The sequence below is a fragment of the Cuculus canorus genome, chromosome 38, assembly GCF_017976375.1.
Source record: "Cuculus canorus isolate bCucCan1 chromosome 38, bCucCan1.pri, whole genome shotgun sequence".
Classification (NCBI taxonomy): domain Eukaryota; kingdom Metazoa; phylum Chordata; class Aves; order Cuculiformes; family Cuculidae; genus Cuculus; species Cuculus canorus.
The window spans coordinates 943573-962386 of NC_071438.1; the positions used below are offsets into that span (position 1 = coordinate 943573).

The 18814-nt window shown below is 60.8% G+C and overlaps 3 protein-coding genes across 10 annotated transcripts in view; 2 read left to right on the top strand and 1 right to left on the bottom strand.

Annotated features, from left to right (window-relative positions):
* SPNS1 (SPNS lysolipid transporter 1, lysophospholipid) overlaps positions 1–3833 on the top strand; it is a 47261-nt gene extending 43428 nt beyond the window's left edge. For all 4 annotated transcript variants that reach the window (XM_054053002.1, XM_054053003.1, XM_054053001.1 and 1 more), the window contains 4 exons: positions 531–596; positions 1374–1472; positions 2502–2658; positions 3645–3833. In XM_054053002.1, the coding sequence (XP_053908977.1) occupies positions 531–596; positions 1374–1472; positions 2502–2658; positions 3645–3721 (399 nt within the window). In that variant the 3' untranslated portion in view covers positions 3722–3833. The remainder of the gene's footprint in view (positions 1–530; positions 597–1373; positions 1473–2501; positions 2659–3644) is intronic.
* Positions 3834–3961: 128 nt separating this feature from the next.
* LAT (linker for activation of T cells) lies at positions 3962–9087 on the top strand. Of its 5 annotated transcripts, none has more exons than XM_054053013.1 (11): positions 3962–4606; positions 4988–5021; positions 5096–5145; positions 5207–5298; positions 6064–6101; positions 6626–6683; positions 6760–6793; positions 7604–7657; positions 8015–8062; positions 8229–8275; positions 8963–9087. In XM_054053013.1, exons 1-10 carry the CDS (start codon positions 4513–4515, stop codon positions 8270–8272), a joined length of 546 nt encoding a protein of 181 aa, XP_053908988.1. In that variant the 5' UTR covers positions 3962–4512; the 3' UTR covers positions 8273–8275; positions 8963–9087. The 5 variants fall into 5 exon arrangements, with proteins under 5 accessions (XP_053908988.1, XP_053908990.1, XP_053908987.1 ...); XM_054053015.1 differs by having other exon boundaries at positions 5223–5298; positions 6756–6793; XM_054053012.1 differs by having other exon boundaries at positions 5223–5298.
* Positions 9088–10238: 1151 nt separating this feature from the next.
* Positions 10239–14540, bottom strand: LOC128850058 (serine protease 27-like). The gene is made up of 6 exons (XM_054053006.1): positions 14315–14540; positions 14115–14147; positions 13700–13868; positions 12564–12835; positions 11535–11704; positions 10239–10696 (listed from the first exon to the last, which is right to left on the bottom strand). Exons 1-6 carry the CDS (start codon positions 14403–14405, stop codon positions 10448–10450), a joined length of 984 nt encoding a protein of 327 aa, XP_053908981.1. The 5' UTR covers positions 14406–14540; the 3' UTR covers positions 10239–10447.
* Between the last annotated feature and the right edge of the window lie 4274 nt (positions 14541–18814).

Below are 18814 nucleotides of genomic sequence, written 5' to 3' on the forward strand. Positions count from 1 at the left end.
TTTGGGTGAATTTTGGGTGAATTTTTTGGGTCGTTTTGGGAGTTTTGGTCATTTTGAATGATTTTGGGTCCTTTTGGGTCATTTGGGGCAATTTCAGGGTCACTTTGGGTCATTTGGAGCTATTTTGGGTCATTTTCAGTCATTTTGGGGTTATTTTGGGGGGATTTTTGGTCCATTTGGGTCCATTTTGGGGGGGATTTTTGGTCCATTTGGGTCCATTTTGGGGTCATTTGGAGGCATTTTGGGTACATTTGGGGCAATTTAGGGATGTGAGGGGACATTTGGGGACAAGGGGGGGTGACTTGGGGGTCACGGGGTCACTTGGGGGTCACGGGGTCACTTGGGGTCAAGCAGGAGCCCCCCCAGGCTCCCTGGGACAAGGGGGGGGGGGGCAGCGGGAAAAGGGGGGGGCGGGAGCGACATTTGGGGACATTTGGGGACATTTTGGGGTCGGGGGGATACAAGGGACCCCCTCGTCCCTCGTGACCCCAAAATGTGTTGAATTAACCCCAAATTCACCCCTTTTTTAGGTCTTCATCTTCCTGGGGGAGGCGCTGCTCTCCCTCAATTGGGCGCTGGTGGCTGATATCTTACTGGTACGGGGGGGGGGGCACCCCAAAAAGGGACCCTGAGGACCCCCAAAAAGGGACGAAAATGACCCAAAAAGGGACAGGAACACCCCAAAAGGGACCCCAAAAAGAGGGGGGGGGGCAGGGACCCCCCCAGGGCACAGGGGGGACCCTGAAAAGGGACCCCAAAGGGGACGAAAAGGGACCCAGAAAGGCCTGGGGGGGAGGGGGGGGTGCGAGGAGCCTCCCGGTTCATCCCAGTTCATCCCAGTTCCCTCCCAGTTCCCTCCCAGTGCTTCCCAGTGCATCCCAGTGCCTCCCAGTTCATCCCACTTCATCCCAGTCCCCTCCCAGTGCCTCCCAGTCCCCTCACAGTGCTTCCCAGTTCATCCCAGTTCCCTCCTAGTGCCTCGCCCTTCATCCCAGTTCCCTCCCAGTGCCTCCCAGTCCACTCTCAGTGCTTCCCAGTTCATCCCAGTCCCCTCCCAGTGCTTCCCAGTTCATCCCAGTTCCCTCCCAGTGCCTCCCAGTCCCCTCTCAGTGCCTCCCAGTTCATCCCAGTCCCCTCCCAGTGCTTCCCAATTCATCCCAGTTCCCTCCCAGTGCCTCCCAGTCCCCTCTCAGTGCTTCCCAGTTCCCTCCCAGTTCATCCCAGTCCTCTCCCAGTCCTGCCTAGTCTATCCTAGTCCCCTCCCAGTCTATCCCAGTCCCCTCCCGATCCCTTCGACTCCCTCCCAGCCCCCTCCTAGTGCTCCCAGTTCATCCCAGTTCCCTCCCAGTGCTCCCAGTTTGCCCATTTGCCAGGACGTGGTGGTGCCGTCGCGGCGGGCGACAGCCGAGGCGCTGCAGATCGTGGCCTCGCACTTACTGGGGGACGCTGGGAGCCCCCTGCTCATCGGAGTGGTGCGTACTGGGAGCACTGGGAGGCACTGGGAGGGGACTGGGATGGGGAAAGGGGGACTGGGACGGACTGGGGGACGCTGGGAGCCCCCTGCTCATCGGAGTGGTGCGTACTGGGAGCACTGGGAGGCACTGGGAGGGGACTGGGATGGGGAAAGAGGGACTGGGACGGACTGGGGGACACTGGGAGCCCCTGATTGTCGGGGTGGTGCGTACTGGGAGCACTGGGAGGCACTGGGAGGGGACTGGGGCGGACTGGGAGGGGATTGGGATGGGGAAAGAGGGACTGGGACGGACTGGGGGACACTGGGAGCCCCTGATTGTCGGGGTGGTGCGTACTGGGAGCACTGGGAGGAACTGGGAGGCACTGGAAGCGCCCTCCTCATCAGGATGGTGGGGACTGGGAGCACTGGGATTGCTGGGTTTGGGTTACTGGGAGCACTGGAGTCACTGGTGGGGCCCTTTCTGGGTTACTGGGAGCACTGGTACGGCTGTTTCTGGTTACTGGGGTTACTGGTATGGCTGTTTCTGGGTTACTGGGAGCACTGGGCTTACTGGTATGGCCGTTTCTGGGTTACTGGGAGCACTGGGCTTACTGGTGTGGCCGTTTCTGGGTTACTGGGAGCACTGGGCTTACTGGTATGGTCCTTTCTGGGTTACTGGGAGCACTGGGCTTACTGGTATGGCCGTTTCTGGGCTACTGGGAGCACTGGGCTTACTGGTATGGCCATTTCTGGGCTACTGGGAGCACTGGGCTTACTGGTATGGCCGTTTCTGAGTTACTGGGAGCACTGGGCTTACTGGTATGGCCGTTTCTGGGTTACTGGGAGCACTGGGCTTACTGGTATGGCCGTTTCTGGGTTACTGGGAGCACTGGGCTTACTGGTATGGCCGTTTCCGGGTTACTGGGAGCACTGGGCTTACTGGTTTTGCTGGTTTTGAGTACTGGGCTTACTGGTTTGGCCCTTTCTGGGCCCCTGGGTGGGGCGGGGCGTGGCTCCCAGTGCCCTTACTGGTGTGACTGGGGGGCAGGTGAGCGACGCCCTGCAGGGGGGGTTCCCGGGGGGTCTCGCCCCGGCCCCCGCGCTGCTCCGCGCGCTGCTCCTCGCCCCCTTCGTGGCCGCCCTGGGGGGCGCAGCCTTCCTCGCCGCCGCCATCGTCCTCCCCCACGACCGACGCGCCGCCAGGGGTGAGACGGACCCCAAAAACAACGGTTTTTACCCCAAATTCCCCCCCGAAACTCCCTTTGTCGCCCCAAAACCTCCGTTTTTCACCCTAATCCCCCCAAAACTCCCTTTGTCACCCCAAAACCCCCATTTTTCACCCTAATCCCCCCAAAACCCCCACTTTTCACCCCCCAAAACTCCCCTTTTTGACTCCAACCCCCCTTTTTTTAAGCCCAAACGCCCCCCAAAACACCTCAACCCCCCCCAAAACTCCCTTTGTCACCCAAAACCCCCATTTTTCACCCTAATCCCCCCAAAACCCCCATTTTTCACCCTCCAAACTCCCCTTTTTGACTCCAACCCCCCCTTTTTTAAGCCCAAACACCCCCCCAAAGCACCTAAACACCCCCAAAACTCCCTTTGTCACCCCAAAACTGCCTTTGTCACCCCAAAACCCCCACTTTTCACCCTAATCCCCCCAAAACTCCCTTTTTCACCCCAAAACCTCCATTTTTCACCCCCCAAAACTCCCCTTTTTGACTCCAACCCCCCCTTTTTTAAGCCCAAATGCCCCCCAAAACACCTCAACCCCCCCAAAACTCCCTTTGTCACCCCCAAAACCCCCACTTTTCACCCTAATCCCCCCAAAACTCCCTTTGTCACCCCCAAAACCCCCACTTTTCACCCCCCAAAACTCCCTTTGTCACCCCCAAACCCCCACTTTTCACCCTAATCCCCCCAAAACTCCCTTTTTCACCCCAAAACCCCCATTTTTCACCCCAACTGCCCCCAAAAGTCCCCTTTTGACCCCAACATCCCCTCATAAAAAACCCCAACCCCCCTCTTTTCACCCCAAAACCCCATTTTTGACCCCAAACCCCCACTTTTTGATTCCAACCCCCCCAAACCCCCCTTTTTCACCCTAAATCCCCCCCATAAACACCCCCAAATCCCCCTTTGTCACCCCAACCCCCTCAAAACTCCCTTTTTTTCACCCCCCTCCCCCCAGGCCTGGATGCTGATGATGTCATCGATGACGTCACCGCCCGGCCCCGCCCCCCGAGCGCGGGGGGGGGCAGCAAATAAACCTTTGGAGCCACAAGAGCCTCGAGTCCTCCGTGACCCATAGATCTGCCCCATAGATCTGCCCCATAGAGCACCCTGGGACCCATAGAGCTGCCCCATAGATCTGCCCCATAGAGCAGCCTGGGACCCATAGCTCTGCCCCATAGAGCAGCCTGGGACCCATAGATCTGCCCCATAGATCCCCTGGGACCCATAGATCTGCCCCATAGAGCAGCCTGGGACCCATAGATCTGCCCCATAGATCCTGACCCACAGGTCCCTGCCCCATAGATCCTGTAGGACCCATAGAGGCCCTGGGACCCATAGATCCTGACCCACAGGTCGCTGCCCCATAGATCCCGTGGAACCCATAGAGCCCCCGGGACCCATAGATCCTGCCCCACAGATCCCCTGGGACCCACAGATCTCTGCCCCATAGATCCAGGCCCACACTTCCCTGCCCCGTAACAGCCTCTGCCCCACACGCTTCCCAGCCCCACAGCGGCCTCTCCACCCCACACATCCTGCCCCACACTTCCCCGCCCCACACATTTCCTGCCCCACGGCGGCGCCCGCAGCTTCCTGGGGGGGGGGGGAGGGAGGGGATGTGGGGCGCCCGCGCCCCATAGCGAGCGGGGCAGAGGCGGCGGACGCAGGTGTGGGGCAGGGATCTCCACTTATGGGGCAGGGAGGTGGGTCTGGGTCCCCACTTGTGGGGCAAGGGGGGGGGAGATGTGGGGGTCCCCAACTTGTGGGGCAGCAACCCCAGCCCCACGGCTGCCCCCTAAGCACTGCTCTTTTCCCCCAGCCCCATGGAGGCTCCTCTGCCCCATAGCGGCCTGTGGGGCCTGGCCCTGCTGCCCCCCACCCTGCTGCTCGCGGCCCTCTGCGCCCGCTGCCGCCGCGGTGACTTGGGGGGCACTTGTGGGGCGGGGGGGGGACTATGGGGCAGGGAGGGGGAAGATGTGGGGCAGTTGGGGGGCTTTGGGGGCAGCTGTGCGGCAGGGAGGGGGAAGATGTGGGGCTGGGGGTCACTTGTGGGGCAGGGGGAACACTTGTGGGGCTGAGGGGGTCATTTGTGAGGCTGGGAGGGTCACTTGTGGGGCAGATGGGCACTTGTGGGGCTGGGGGGGGTAGGGGAGGGGGAAGATGTGGGGCTGGGAGGCACTTGGGGGGCAGGAGGTTGGGGAATGTGGGGGCCACTTGTGGGGTACTTGGGGGGCAGGAGGTTGGGGGGTTTGGGGGCCACTTGGGGGGGCCCCTGACTCCCTTCCCCCCTCCCCTCAGGTTATGGGGTGCAGGTCGACAACTACGAGTACAAGTGAGTGGGGGGGGCACTTGGGGGGCAGCTGTGGGGCGCTGTGACCTCCAAGTGCTGCCCCCCCCCCCCCCCAGGCCGCCCCATAGCGTCGCCCCCTCCAGCTTCATCGTCATGGGCCCCCGATGTGAGTGACCCATAGCTGCTGACCCACAGGGCCCCGGCTCGTAGCAGCCTCTGCCCCATAGATTCTCTGCCCCATAGATCTTGCCCCACATCTCCCCCCAGACCCCCCCAACCCACAGCCGCCGCCCTGGGGACCCGAAACCCGGCAACAGCCGTGAGTGACTGGAGGGGGACTGGGAGGGACTGGGATGGACTGGGATCAACTGGGAAGGGACTGGGATGAACTGGGAAGGGACTGGGAGGGGACAGGGGGGGACTGGGATGAACTGGGAAGGGATTGGGAGGGGACAGGGAGGGACTGGGATGAACTGGAAGGGAACAGGGAGGGACTGGGATGAACTGGGAAGGGATTGGGAGGGGACAGGGAGGGACTGGGATGAACTGGGGGTACTGGGATGAACTGGGAAGGGATTGGGAGGGGACAGGGAGGGACTGGGATGAACTGGGAGGGGACAGGGAGGGACTGGGATGAACTGGGAAGGGATTGGGAGGGGACAGGGAGGGACTGGGATGAACTGGGAGGGGATAGGGAGGGACTGGGATGAACTGGGAAGGGATTGGGAGGGGACAGGGAGGGACTGGGATGGACTGGGGGCACTGGGATGAACTGGGAAGGGATTGGGAGGGGACAGGGAGGGACTGGGATGAACTGGGAAGGGATTGGGAGGGGACAGGGAGGGACTGGGATGGACTGGGGGCACTGGGATGAACTGGGAAGGGATTGGGAGGGGACAGGGAGGGACTGGGATGAACTGGGAAGGGATTGGGAGGGGACAGGGAGGGACTGGGATGAACTGGGAGGGGACAGGGATCAACTGGGGGTACTGGGAGGGGACTGGGATCAAGTCGGGGCACTGGGAGGGGTTGGGGGGTGAGTCACTGTTTCTAACTGGTTTGAACTGGAAGCACTGGTTTCCAGCTCCCCCCACCCTCCCCGAGGATCGAGTGCCGACGCCGGTGAGTGCGGGGGGGGCGGCCCCGACCAGTCCTGACCAGTCCCTCCCAGTTCATCCCAGTTCATCCCAGTCCTCCTCAGTGCCTCCCCAGTCTCTCCCAGTCCCTCCCAGTTCATCCCAGTTCATCCCAGTCCCCCTCAGTGCCTCCCCAGTCCCTCCCAGTTCATCCCAGTCCCCCTCAGTGCCTCCCCAGTCCCTCCCAGTTCATCCCAGTCCCCCTCAATGCCTCCCCAGTCCCTCCCAGTCCCTCCCAGTGCCCCTCAATGCCTCCCCAGTCCCTCCCAGTTCCTCCCAGTCCCCCTCAGTGCCTCCCCAGTCCCTCCCAGTTCATCCCAGTCCCCTCCCAGTCCCTCCCAGTCCCCCTCAGTGCCTCCCCAGTCCCTCCCAGTTCATCCCAGTCCCCCTCAGTGCCTCCCCAGTCCCTCCCAGTTCATCCCAGTCCCCCTCAATGCCTTCCCAGTCCCCCTCAGTGCCTCCCCAGTCCCTCCCAGTCCCTCCCAGTTCATCCCAGTGCCCTCCCCGCAGGTCCTCCCCCTCCCCTCGAGGACGACTATACGAACGACGCTTACGTCACGGGTTATGTGTGAGTGACGTCACGGCCCCGGCCCCGCCCCTCCCCCGCTTGGCCCCTCCCCCACTCTCCCCTCTCTTCCAGGCAGGTCCTGCCGGAACCGGAAGGGGCGGGGCCAAGCGGTGAGACCCCTCCCAGTTCAAACCAGTTCACCCCAGTCCCTCCCACTCCCATCCCAGTTCACTCCAGTCCATCCCAGGTCGCCCCGGTCCAAACCAGTCCAAACCAGTTCATCCCAGTCCCTCCCAATCCCCTCCCAGTTCATCCCTGTGCCTCCCCAGTTCATCCCAGTCCCCTCCCAGTCCAAACCAGTTCATCCCAGTCCAAACCAGTTCATCCCAGTCCCCTCCCAGTCCAAACCAGTTCATCCCAGTCCCTCCCCAGTTTATCCCAGTCCCCTCCCAGTCCAAACCAGTTCATCCCAGTCCCCTCCCAGTCCAAACCAGTTCATCCCAGTCCCTCCCCAGTTTATCCCAGTCCCCTCCCAGTCCAAACCAGTTCATCCCAGTCCCTCCCAATCCATCCCTGTGCCTCCCCAGTTCATCCCAGTCCCCTCCCAGTCCCCTCCCAGTCCAAACCAGTTCATCCCAGTCCAAACCAGTTCATCCCAGTCCCTCCCAATCCCCTGCCGGTTCATCCCTGTTCCTCCCCAGTTTATCCCAGTCCCCTCCCAGTCCAAACCAGTTCATCCCAGTCCGTCCCAGTCCCTTCCAGTCCCCCCTGACCCCCCCCCAGTCCATCCCAATCCCTTCCCAGTCCACTCCCAGTCCCTTCCCAGTTTACCCCACTGCCTCCTCCGGTCATCCCAGTCCACATCACTTCATCCCAGTGCCTCCCAGTTCAAGCCAGTCCACTCCCAGTCCATCCCAGTCCCTTCGAGTCCCCCCCCCGATTCCTCCCAGTCCCTCCCAGTTCATCCCAGTGCCTCCCAGCACCCCCCAGCGAGGAGTACGAGAACCTCCCCGATGACCGGAGCGACAGCCGAGGTGAGACCCCATCCTACTGGGAGGGACTGGGATGAACTGGGAGAGCTGGAAGGCATTGGGAGGGACTGGGAGGGCACTGGGATGAACTGGGGGGGTACTGGGATGAACTAGGAGGTAACTGGGGCGCACTGGGAGGGACTGGAGGGCACTGGGATGAACTGGGGGGGTACTGGGATGAACTAGGAGGTAACTGGGGCGCACTGGGAGGGACTGGAGGGCACTGGGATGGACTGGGGGCAGTGGGATGAAATGAGAGGGACTGGGATGAACTGGGAGCACTGGGAGGGATTGGGAGGACTGGGAAGCACTGGTCTGAACTGGGAGCACTGGTCTGAACTGGGAGCACTGGTTTCTCAGCCGACAGCCTGGAATACATCAACCTCCCCCCGCCCGGATCCGCCCCCGGTGAGACCAGAGACCCCCCCAGTGCCTCCCAGTGCCTCCCAGTGCCTCCCAGTACCCCCCTTTTACCCCCCCCCCATTTTTATCCCCCCATTTTGGGTCCTCCCCCCCCTTCCCCCCCCCCCCATTTTGGGGTCCCCCCCTTTCACCCCCCCTTTTCGCCCCCCAGCGAGTGAGAGCGAGGACGGGGCCCCCGACTACGAGAACCTCTAATAGGTACGACCCCAAAATCCCTCTTTTTCGCCCCAAATCTCTGTTATTCTCCTCCTTTTTACCAAAAATCCCCGTTTTTTTACCTCAAAATCCCTCTTTTTTACCTCGAAAATCTCCCTTTTTCTCCCCAAATCCCCCCCTTTTCACCCCAAAATCCACCCTCTGCCCCATAGATTCCCCTCCGGACCTATAGATATGGACCCACAGATCTGCCTCTGCCCCACAGCTCCACCTCCGCCCCATAGATCCCGACCCATAGATTCCACCGCTGCCCCATAGATCATCCCCTGCCCCATAGATCATCCCCTGCCCCATAGATCCAGACCCATAGATCCCCTCCTGCCCCACAGATCCCTGACCCACAGCTCCACCTCCACCTCACAGATACGGACCCACAGATTTCCCCCCCGCCCCATAGATTCCCCCCCTGCCCCATAGATTCACCCCTGCCCCATAGATTCCCCCCCGCCCCATAGATTCACCCCTGCCCCATAGATTCCCCCCCGCCCCATAGATTCACCCCTGCCCCATAGATTTCTCCCCCCCTGCCCCATAGATCCAGACCCACACATCCTCCACTGCCCCATAGATCCCCTCCTGCCCCACAGATCCACCTCTGTCCCATAGATCCAGACCCACAGATCCCTGCCCCACGGATCGCTGCCCCACAGCTCTGCCTCTGCCCCATAGATCCAGACCCAGAGCTCCCCCCCACATCTGACGCAGCCTGAGAGGGGCCCTGCCCCACGGATCCTCCGCCCTGCGGCGCCGGACCCACACCTTCCCCCCTGACCCCCAATAAACCTGTGCCCCACAGCCAGAGCCATTCCGTGGGGCCGGGGGGGCACTTGTGGGGCAGATGTGGGGCTGTGGGAGGCACTTATGGGGCTGGGGGGGGCACTTGTGGGGCAGCTGTGGGAGGCACTTATGGGGCGGGGGGGCACTTGTGGGGCAGAGGTGGGGCTGTGGGAGGCACTTATGGGGCGGGGGGGCACTTGTGGGGCAGATGTGGGGCTGAGGGATCCATTGGTTCCTCTTGACCCCCTTTGGCCACCATTGAAGACATTTGGCCACCGTTCATCCCCATTGGACACCATTGGTTCCCCTTGACCCCATCGACCCCCCTTGACCCCATTGACCCCTCGTGGCCACCATTGACTTCCCGTGGCCACTGTTGCGTCCCCTTGGCCACCATTGAGTCCCTGTGGCCACCATTGGGTCCCCTTCACCCATTGACCCCCCGTGGCCACCGTTGACCCCCATGGCCACCATTGACCCCCCATGGCCACCGTTGGGTCCCCATGGCCACCATTGGTTCCTCTTGGCCACCATTGAGTCCCTGTGGCCACCGTTGGGTCCCCGTGGCCACCATTGGTTCCCCTTGGCCCCATCGACCCCCCTTGGCCCCCATTGACCCCCCATGGCCACCGTTGACCCCCCTTGGCCACCCTTGAGTCCCCATGGCCACTGTTGGGTCCCCGTGGCCACCGTTGGTTCCCCTTCGCCCATTGACCCCCCTTGGCCACCATTGAGTCCCCGTGGCCACCACTGAGTCCCTGTGGCCACCGTTGGGTCCCCGTGGCCACCGTTGGGTCCCCATGGCCACCGTTGGGTCCCCGTGGCCACCATTGGTTCCCCTTCACCCATTGACCCCCCCTTGGCCACCATTGACCCCCCGTGGCCACTGTTGGGTCCCCGTGGCCACCACTGGTTCCTCTTGGCCACCATTGAGTCCCTGTGGCCACCGTTGGGTCCCCATGGCCACCGTTGGTTCCCCTTCACCCATTGACCCCCCTTGGCCACCATTGAGTCCCTGTGGCCACCATTGGGTCCCCTTCACCCATTGACCCCCCCATGGCCACTGTTGGGTCCCCGTGGCCACCGTTGGGTCCCCATGGCCACCGTTGGGTCCCCTTCACCCACTGACCCCCCCTTGGCCACCACTGAAGACGCGTGGCCACCGTTCATTCCCATTGGACACCATTTGTTCCTCTTGACCCCATTGAGTCTCCTCGGCCACCGTTGAGTCCCCTCGGCCACCGTTGGTTCCTCTTGGCCACCGTTGAGTCCCCTTGGCCACCATTGGCTCCTCGTGACCCCCTTGGCCCCACAGAGTCCCCATGGCCACCGTTGGTCCCTCTTGGCCCCGTTGCCCTCCCGGTACCCTCCATCGCCTCAGAAGGCCATGGAGATGCCTCCAGCCAGCAGGACGATGGCGATGGCGGCCGGGCGGGCGCGGGCGCGGCCGTTGGTGGGGACGAAGGCGACGCCGTCGGCACGCTGCCGGATCCAGCGGGCGTAGGAGCTGACGCGGGTGTAGACCCCCGGGCGGTTGGGGACGGCGCAGCCCTCGCCCCAGCTGACGATGCCGGCCAGGACCCAGCGGGATCCGGCGCGGCACACCAGGGGACCGCCGGAGTCACCCTGCGGACGAGGATACCTTGGAGACCGGGGGCCACCGCCGGGGCGCCTTGGCCACCAGTGGATCCCCTTGGCCACCAGTGGATCCCCTTGGCGACCATTGGATCCCCTTGGCCACCATTGGATCCCCTTGGCCACCATTGGATCCCCTTGGCCACCAGTGGTTTCTTTTGGCCACCATTGGATCCCCTTGGTGACTATTGGTTCCTCGTGGCCACCATTGGATCCCCTTGGCCACCATTGGTTCCCCTTGGCCACCATTGGTTCCTCGTGACCACCATTGAGTCTTCTTGGCCACCATTGGATCCCCTTGGTGACCATTGGTTCCTCATGGCCACCATTGAGTCTTCTTGGCCACCATTGGATCCCCTTGGCCACCGTTGGCTCCCCTTGGCCACCATTGGCTCCCCTTGGCCACCATTGGTTCCTCGTGGCCACTATTGGCTCCCCTTGGCCACCATTGGTTCCTTGTGGCCACCATTGGATCCCCTTGGCCACCATTGGTTCCTCGTGGCCACTATTGAGTCTTCTTGGCCACCATTGGATCCCCTTGGTGACCATTGGATCCCCTTGGCCACCATTGGATCCCCTTGGCCACCATTGGTTCCTTGTGGCCACCATTGAGTCTTCTTGGCCACCATTGGATCCCCTTGGCCACCATTGGCTCCCCTTGACCCCATTGGGTCCTGGTGGCCACCATTGGGTTCCCTCAACCCCATTGGATCTTCCTGACCCCACCGACCCCCCCTTGACCCCACTGGATCTCCTTGGCCATGGTTGGTTCCTCTTGGCCCCCCGCGACCCGCCATGTTCTCGGCCCCCCCGGTGACCCCTCCCTCACCTTGCAGGTGTCCTTGAGGCCCTCGGCGTAGCCGGCGCACATCATGTCGTCCTGGATGCGCCGCGGCGGCAGCGAGCGGCCCATGTCAATGCCGTAGAGGCGGCGGCAGGTGTCCTGCGCCATGATGGGCACCTCCAGCTTCTGGAGACGGCGCGGCGACGGCAGATCCTCTGGGCACCGGGAGGGTGGGGGATCAGGGGGCGACCAGGGACCCCGTTGGGACCCCATGGCCGTGGTTGGGACCCCATTGGCTCCTCTTGACCCCATGGATCTCCTTGACCCCACTGGAGCTTCTTGGCCCCATTGAGTCCCCTTGGCCCCATTGGGTCCCTATGGCCATGGTTGACCCCCATTGGATCCCTTTGGCCCCATTGGGTCCCCATGGCCGTGGTTGACCCCTCATGGATCCCTTTGACCCCGTTGGGTCCCCATGGCCATGGTTGACCCCCCATGGATCCCTTTGACCCCGTTGGGTCCCCATGGCCATGGTTGACCCCCCATGGATCCCTTTGGCCCCGTTGGGTCCCTATGGCCATGGTTGACCCCCCATGGATCCCTTTGACCCCATTGGGTCCCCATGGCCATGGTTGACCCCCCATGGATCCCTTTGGCCCCGTTGGGTCCCCATGGCCGTGGTTGACCCCCATGGATCCCTTTGACCCCGTTGGGTCCCCATGGCCGTGGTTGACCCCCCATGGATCCCTTTGACCCCATTGGGTCCCTATGGCCATGGTTGACCCCCCATGGATCCCTTTGGCCCCATTGGGTCCCTATGGCCGTGGTTGACCCCTCATGGATCCCTTTGACCCCATTGGGTCCCTATGGCCATGGTTGACCCCTCATGGATCCCTTTGACCCCGTTGGGTCCCTATGGCCATGGTTGACCCCCCATGGATCCCTTTGACCCCATTGGGTCCCTATGGCCGTGGTTGACCCCCCATGGATCCCTTTGACCCCGTTGGGTCCCCATGGCCGTGGTTGACCCCCCATGGATCCCCTTGGCCCCGAGGGGTCCCCGTTGCCCCTCACCGCCCTCGCGGATGTCCCCCCAGCCGGTGGCCACGCAGCGGGTGCCGGGCGGGAAGCGCAGCTCGGCTCCGGGCAGGCAGACGGGCAAGATGGCGTCGGAGAAGGCGACGGGCCAAGCCAACTGGGCCAAAGCGATGTCGCCGCTGGTGGCCTCGCCCGCGTAGGCGCTGTGGGGCAGAACCCTCCGCAGCGGCACCGCCTGCCCCGGCCCGGGGGGCCCCGACAGCTCCCGCACCCCCAGCAGCACCGAGTACGCACTGGGGTCGCGGCTCCTGGGGACACGGGGGAACTTGGCCACCGCGGATCGCGCCGTGGGTCCCACCGCCCCATAGCCCCGTGGAGATCCATGGGTGGGGCCACCAACCCATCCCTCTGCCCCATAACCCCGTGGAGACCCCATAACTGGTCCCACCAACCCACCCCTCTGCCCCATAGAGACCCCATAACTGGTCCCACCAACCCACCCCTCTGCCCCACAGAGACCCCATAACTGGTCCCACCACCATGTTCCCCACCCCATAACTCCATGGAGACCCCATAACTACTGCCACCACCCCACCCTTCTGCCCCACAGCCTCACAGAGACCCCATAACTGGTCCCATAGCCCCACAGAGACCCCATAACTGATGCCACCACCGCATCCCTCTGCCCCATAACCCCATGGAGACCTCACAACTGGTCCCACCACCAGGTCCCACCATCCCATAACCCCATGGAGGCCCCAGAACAGGTCCCACTAAACCATTCATCTGCCCCACAGCCCCACGGACACCCCATAACTGGTGCCACCACCCCATCCCTCTGCCCCATAACCCCATGGAGACCTCACAACTGGTCCCACCACCAGGTGCCACCACCCCATAACCCCATGGAGACCTCATAACTGGTCCCGCCACCAGGTCCCACCACCCCACAGCCCCACGGAGACCCATAACTGGTGCCACCACCCCATCCCTCTGCCCCATAACCCCATGGAGACCTCACAACTGGTCCCACCACCAGGTCCCACCACCCCATAACCCCATAACTTCTCCTCCCAACCCATCCCTCTGCCCCACAGCCCCATGGAGACTCCATAACTGGTCCCATAGCCCCACAGAGACCCCATAACTTGTCCCCCTGCCCCCCAACTCACGCCTGGAAGCAGTGGGCGGCAGTGAGGACCCACTGTGGGGCCACCAGAGAGGCGCCGCAGACGTGGGTCCCGCGACGCTGGAGGCTGCCCTGCCACGGCCACTCGTCCGCCCCCGCGTCCTCGCCCCCCACATTGCGCAGCAGCCCCGTGGGGTGCGGGCGGCCGCAGGCTGGGGGGCACATCGGGGGGTGGTGGGACTTGGGGGGCAGTGGGGACATTGGGGGGCAGTGGGGACGTTGGGGGCAATGGGGACATTGGGGGCGATGGGGACTTGGGGGGCAATGGGGACTTGGGGGGCAGGGAGGGACTTGTGGGGCTGGAGGAACTTAGGGGGCGATGGGGACAATGGGGACTTGGGGGGCAGGAAGGCACTTAGGGGGCAGGGGGTCACTTATGGGGCAGGGGAGGCACTTACCCAGCTCTGTCCTCGTCAGCTGAGAGTGGTCACCTGGGGGGGGAATCAGTGGGGCTGCCCCATAGAAAGGGGGGGAGCCCAATCTCTGCCCCACAGAAGGAGGAGGACCCCAATCTCTGTCCCATAGAGATAAGGGGACACCGCAATCTCTGCCCCATAGCCTGAAGGAGGCTGAGGCTTCCCTGACCCATAGATCCTACCTTTGTCGCTGTGGGTCCGGTGGCAGCCGTGGGCCCCGACCCGTGGGGCAGAGAGGAGGAGGAGGAGGAGCAGGAGGTTGGGGGTCCCCATGGCGGAGCTCGGGCCCCCCAAGAGCTGCCGCCCCACGGCGTGGGAGCGGGACTGGGGCGCCGTGGGGCGCGGTTGGCTCAGCCGCTTCGCCCCCGCACCATGGGGCGGGCGTGGGGCAGGGTGGGGCAGGGTGTGGGGCAGGGTGTGGGGCAGGGCGTGGGGCTGGGGTCAAGGCAGGACAGGGAGATGGGGGGAGGGCGTGGGGCTATGGGGCAGGCAGGCATCTATGGGGCAGTGGGGGATCTGTGGGGCAGTGGGGGATCTGTGGGGTAGAGACATGGATCTGTGGGGCAGGTTATAGGGTAGAGTGGGGTCTGTGGGGCAGGAGTGGGGCTTTGGGGCAGGGGATGGATCTATGGGGCAGAGACATGGATCTATGGGGCAGGTGTGGGGCTATGGAGCGGGGGGGATCTGTGGGGCAGAGGCATGGATTTATGCGGCAGGAGTGGGGCTATGGGGCAGGCATGGAGCTATGGGGCAGAGTATAGGGCAGAGACAGGTGTCTATAGGGCAGGCGTGGGGCTATGGGACAGGTGTGGATCTATGGGGCAGGTTATAGGGCAGCATGGGGTCTGTGGGGCAGGAGTGTGGCTATAGGGCAGAGACATGGATCTATGGGGCAGGCATGGGTCTGTGGGGCAGGGGTGGATCTATGGGGCCAGTTACGGGACAGAGATGTGGATCTATGGGGCATGAGTGGGGCTATGGGGCAGGGGGTGGATCGGTGGGGCAGGCTATAGGGGAGAGTGGGGCCGTGGGGCTATGGGGCAGGGTATAGGGCAGACACATGGCTTCTGTGGGGCAGGAGTGGATCTATGAAGCAGGGGATGGGTGAGGAGCTGGGAGGCAGGCTTGGATCTGTGGGGAAGGGCGATGATCTATGGGGCAGGAGTGGGGCTATGGGGCAGGTAATAGGGCAGGACATGGATCAATGGGGCAGAGCACCTGTCCGCCCTTCTCAAAAAGGCGCCGGCCACACACAAAATGGCACCGGCCATACCTTCTCAAGATGGCGCCAACAACACACAAAATGGCGCCGGCCGCACTCAAGATGGCGCCGAGTCGATATTTTTAAAATGGCGCGGGCCACACACAAAATGGCGCCAGATAGCCCTTCTCAATATGGCGTAGGCAACACACAAGATGGCGCCTGCCGCACTCAAGATGGCGCTGAACCGCCATTTAAAAATGGCGTCTGTCACACACAAAATGGCGCCGGACAGACCTTCTCAAGATGGCGCTAGACACACACAAAATGGCACCGGCCATCCCTTCTCAAGATGGCGCCAAAAACACACAAAATGGCGCTGGCCGCACTCAAGATGGCGCCGAGCAGACATTTTTAAATGGCGCGGCCACACACAAAATGGCTCCAGATATCCCTTCTCAATATGGCGTTCGCAACACACAAGATGGCGTCTGCCGCACTCAAGATGGCGCTGAACCGCCATTTAAAAATGGCGTCTGCCACACACAAAATGGCGCCGAATAGACCTTCTTAAGATGGCGCCGGACACACACAAGATGACGCATGCCACACTCAAGATGGCACCGAGCAGACATTTTAAAAATGGCGTCGGCCACACACAAAATGGCGCCGAATAGACCTTCTCAAGATGGCGCCGGACACACAAAAAATGGCGCCGGCCACACAAAAAATGGCGCCAATCTGCCCTTCTCGAGATGGCGCCGACACCACACAAAAATGGCGCCGGCCGCACTCAAGATGGCGCCAAGCCGTCCTTCTTAAAATGGCGCCGGCCACACTTAAAATGGGGCCGGGCTGCCCTTTTCAAGATGGCGCTAGTGACACTCAATATGGCGTCCGCCCCGCCCTTTTTAAGATGGCGAAGCCACACACAAAATGGCGCCGGCAACATTACTAAATGGCGCCCTCCTCAAGATGGTGCGGGCCCCACCCTACCAGGTAGAAACGCGCAGCCGCCAAGAGGAGGAGAGTTAGGATAATGCGCTCCTGTCCCTCGTCTGACCGACCCAACCCCTCTCTAAAAGTTGTTCTCGGCTGATACACCTGTACAGTACAATGCAGTGCAATAAATACACGCGTGTTTGGGGCCTGTGCGCGCGAGTTCGGCCCAGAACGGCCCCTCGCACGCGGCTCCAGAACTCTCCTTGGCTGCAGAGTTCACTCCGCAACTCTGTTTCAGAGACCCCGTCGGGGGGCGGGGGGGGGGGCGGGGGGTGCACCGCGGGACTTTGTGGGTAAGAGCTGCCCTTTCCTCGGGTTCGGCCCCTGCCGCCTTGTTTACTCCTAAAATTACCTCAGAATTAACGCCCCTGGGACCTTTCCCTCCCGGCTCTCCCCCGAGCTGCCCACAGGTGATTGATCGCTGCTCTCTCCCTTGGGGGATGCTGAGTTATGAGTGATTTTATTGGAATCGAAACAATGAGCGTCGCATTCGTTATCGGGGATTCTTCTAAAGGGGTTATTAAAAAAGGAGGGGAGTGACCCTCAAGGATTTTAAGATTTAGCCAAAATTTGTTGTGTGATCTCCACAGGGAGAAGAGAAGGAGGACTTAAAGGTATGTGAAGAGAAGAGAGATTTAGAAGGTAAGTGAAGAGGAGGAGAAAGAAGGAAGGTTTAAAGGTAAGTGAAGAGAAGAAGGATTTAAAAGGTAAGCGAAGAAAGGCTTAAAAGGTACCTGAAGAGAAGGAAAGAAAAGGTTAAAGTAGTCATCATCAATGGTTGTGTCTGAGGTTTAACCAACAAAAGCCTCTGATTTGTCAATTTGTGTTTGGTTTTGCTGATAAACAGCTACAAAAATCAGAATTTTGGGTGGTGGACGCATTATTCTCAATTTTCGATCCACCTTTAATGCGGTCGATGATGGCTTTGTGACAATAAACTGCCCAGAAGGGCAAAAAAAGGCGTATTTTTCTTTAAATCCCCCTTGATTTTAAACTGTGGGAAACAATTGGAGGTGCATCAGTTTTTCTAAGTGCCAAATTCACCAAAACCGTGGGGAGGAGGGGATGGGGTGGAACGATTGGAATGGGAAAAAGGAGGAGTAGAGTTGAGGGTAAAAGCCCCAACAGTTAATTGAAGTTTTTGAGTTCGGCTCTCGTCAGCGCTCCCTTCAAAACTGGAATAGCTGAGGAAGCTCAGAGTATTGGGGGTCAAAAGGGGGGTGTGGGGGGTCAAAAAGGGGGGGTTGGGGGTGGAAGGGGGGGGTTTGAGGTCAAGAAGGGGGGGGTTGGGGTCAAAAGGGGGGATTTTGGGGTCAAAAGGGGAGGTTTGGGGGTTAAAAGGGGATTTTGGGCGTCAAAAGGGGAGGTTTGGTTGTCAAAAGTGTTTTTGGGGTCAAAAAGGGAGGTTTGGGGTTAAAAGGGGATTTTGGGTGTCAAAAGGGGAGGTTTGGTGGTCAAAAGTGATTTTGGGGTCAAAAAGGGAGGTTTGGGGGTCAAAAGGGGAGGGGGTCAAAAAGGGGGCTTTGGGGGTCAAAAGGGGGCTTTGGGGGTCAAAAAGGGGGGGGTTGGGGGTCAGAAGGAATGGAAGACCCATTCCACTGAGAATGGGAGAGCGGGAAGGTATCCACCCAATAAGAGGCGATTAAAGTATTATTCCAAGGAATAATACCAAGGTTTGGGGTCCCAGCAGTCGTATCTTCGCATCGAGGGCCCCATTTCCTCGCAAACACTGTTCATCGAGTCAGGACGGGACTAAACTTTCCCAACAGAATTGAGCTCTTTGTCTCGATGGGTTTATTTTGCATTTATTGATAACTGAATTTTTGTTGTTTTCTCGCACGATAAATGCGTTTATCCAGGTGGAAGGACTTTTTTTTATATACTCTTCTAGTTTTAGGCTGAAGGATCAGTTCTGTGACGAGACGCTCCGCTGGAAGCCTTCAGGAATCGGGGTGATGAGCGGCCAAACGTAGAGATCACCTATTTTCAGGAAGCCATGGGTCACCGTTGTAGCTGTCCGCAGAAGGAAACGCTCCCAGTGAACCTTAGACACAAGTTTAAGGTTATTAACGTGGACGATGATGGTAACGAACTGGGTTCTGGCATCATGGAACTCACCAATATAGAACTAATTCTGCACACGGGTAGAAGGGACTCTGTCAGATGGCATTACCTCTGTCTCCGGCGCTACGGCTGCGATGTCAACCTTTTCTCTTTCGAAAGCGGCCGTATGTGTCAAACCGGAGAAGGGATTTTTGCCTTCAAATGTGCCCGCGCGGAAGAGATGTTTAATCGGTTGCAAGAAATACTGCGGAATAATAACATCAACGTGGTGGAAAAAGCAGTAATAGAAAGGAATGCTCGTCAAACCGAACCGGAGGCTCCCAAGTTCTTTCGAAACCTGAAGTATCCGAGTTTCAGACGCCGGCGATCCGATGACGAATGTGTTGAGTTGGAAGAGAGGAGGGAATCCAACAAC

What these genes read in the sequence shown, in the direction of transcription:
- LAT (XM_054053012.1), top strand. Translation starts at nt 4,513, where the DNA reads ATGGAGGCTCCTCTGCCCCATAGCGGCCTGTGGGGCCTGGCCCTGCTG. An exon ending in GTCGACAACTACGAGTACAA is followed by an intron (nt 5,022 to 5,095) that starts GTGAGTGGGGGG and finishes CCCCCCCCCCAG; the next exon opens with GCCGCCCCATAGCGTCGCCC. An exon ending in CCCGAAACCCGGCAACAGCC is followed by an intron (nt 5,299 to 6,063) that starts GTGAGTGACTGG and finishes ACTGGTTTCCAG; the next exon opens with CTCCCCCCACCCTCCCCGAG.
- LOC128850058 (XM_054053006.1), bottom strand. Translation starts at nt 14,405, where the DNA reads ATGGGGACCCCCAACCTCCTGCTCCTCCTCCTCCTCCTCTCTGCCCCA. An exon ending in CCGGACCCACAGCGACAAAG is followed by an intron (nt 14,148 to 14,314) that starts GTAGGATCTATG and finishes TTCCCCCCCCAG; the next exon opens with GTGACCACTCTCAGCTGACG. An exon ending in GCTGACGAGGACAGAGCTGG is followed by an intron (nt 13,869 to 14,114) that starts GTAAGTGCCTCC and finishes TGTGCCCCCCAG; the next exon opens with CCTGCGGCCGCCCGCACCCC.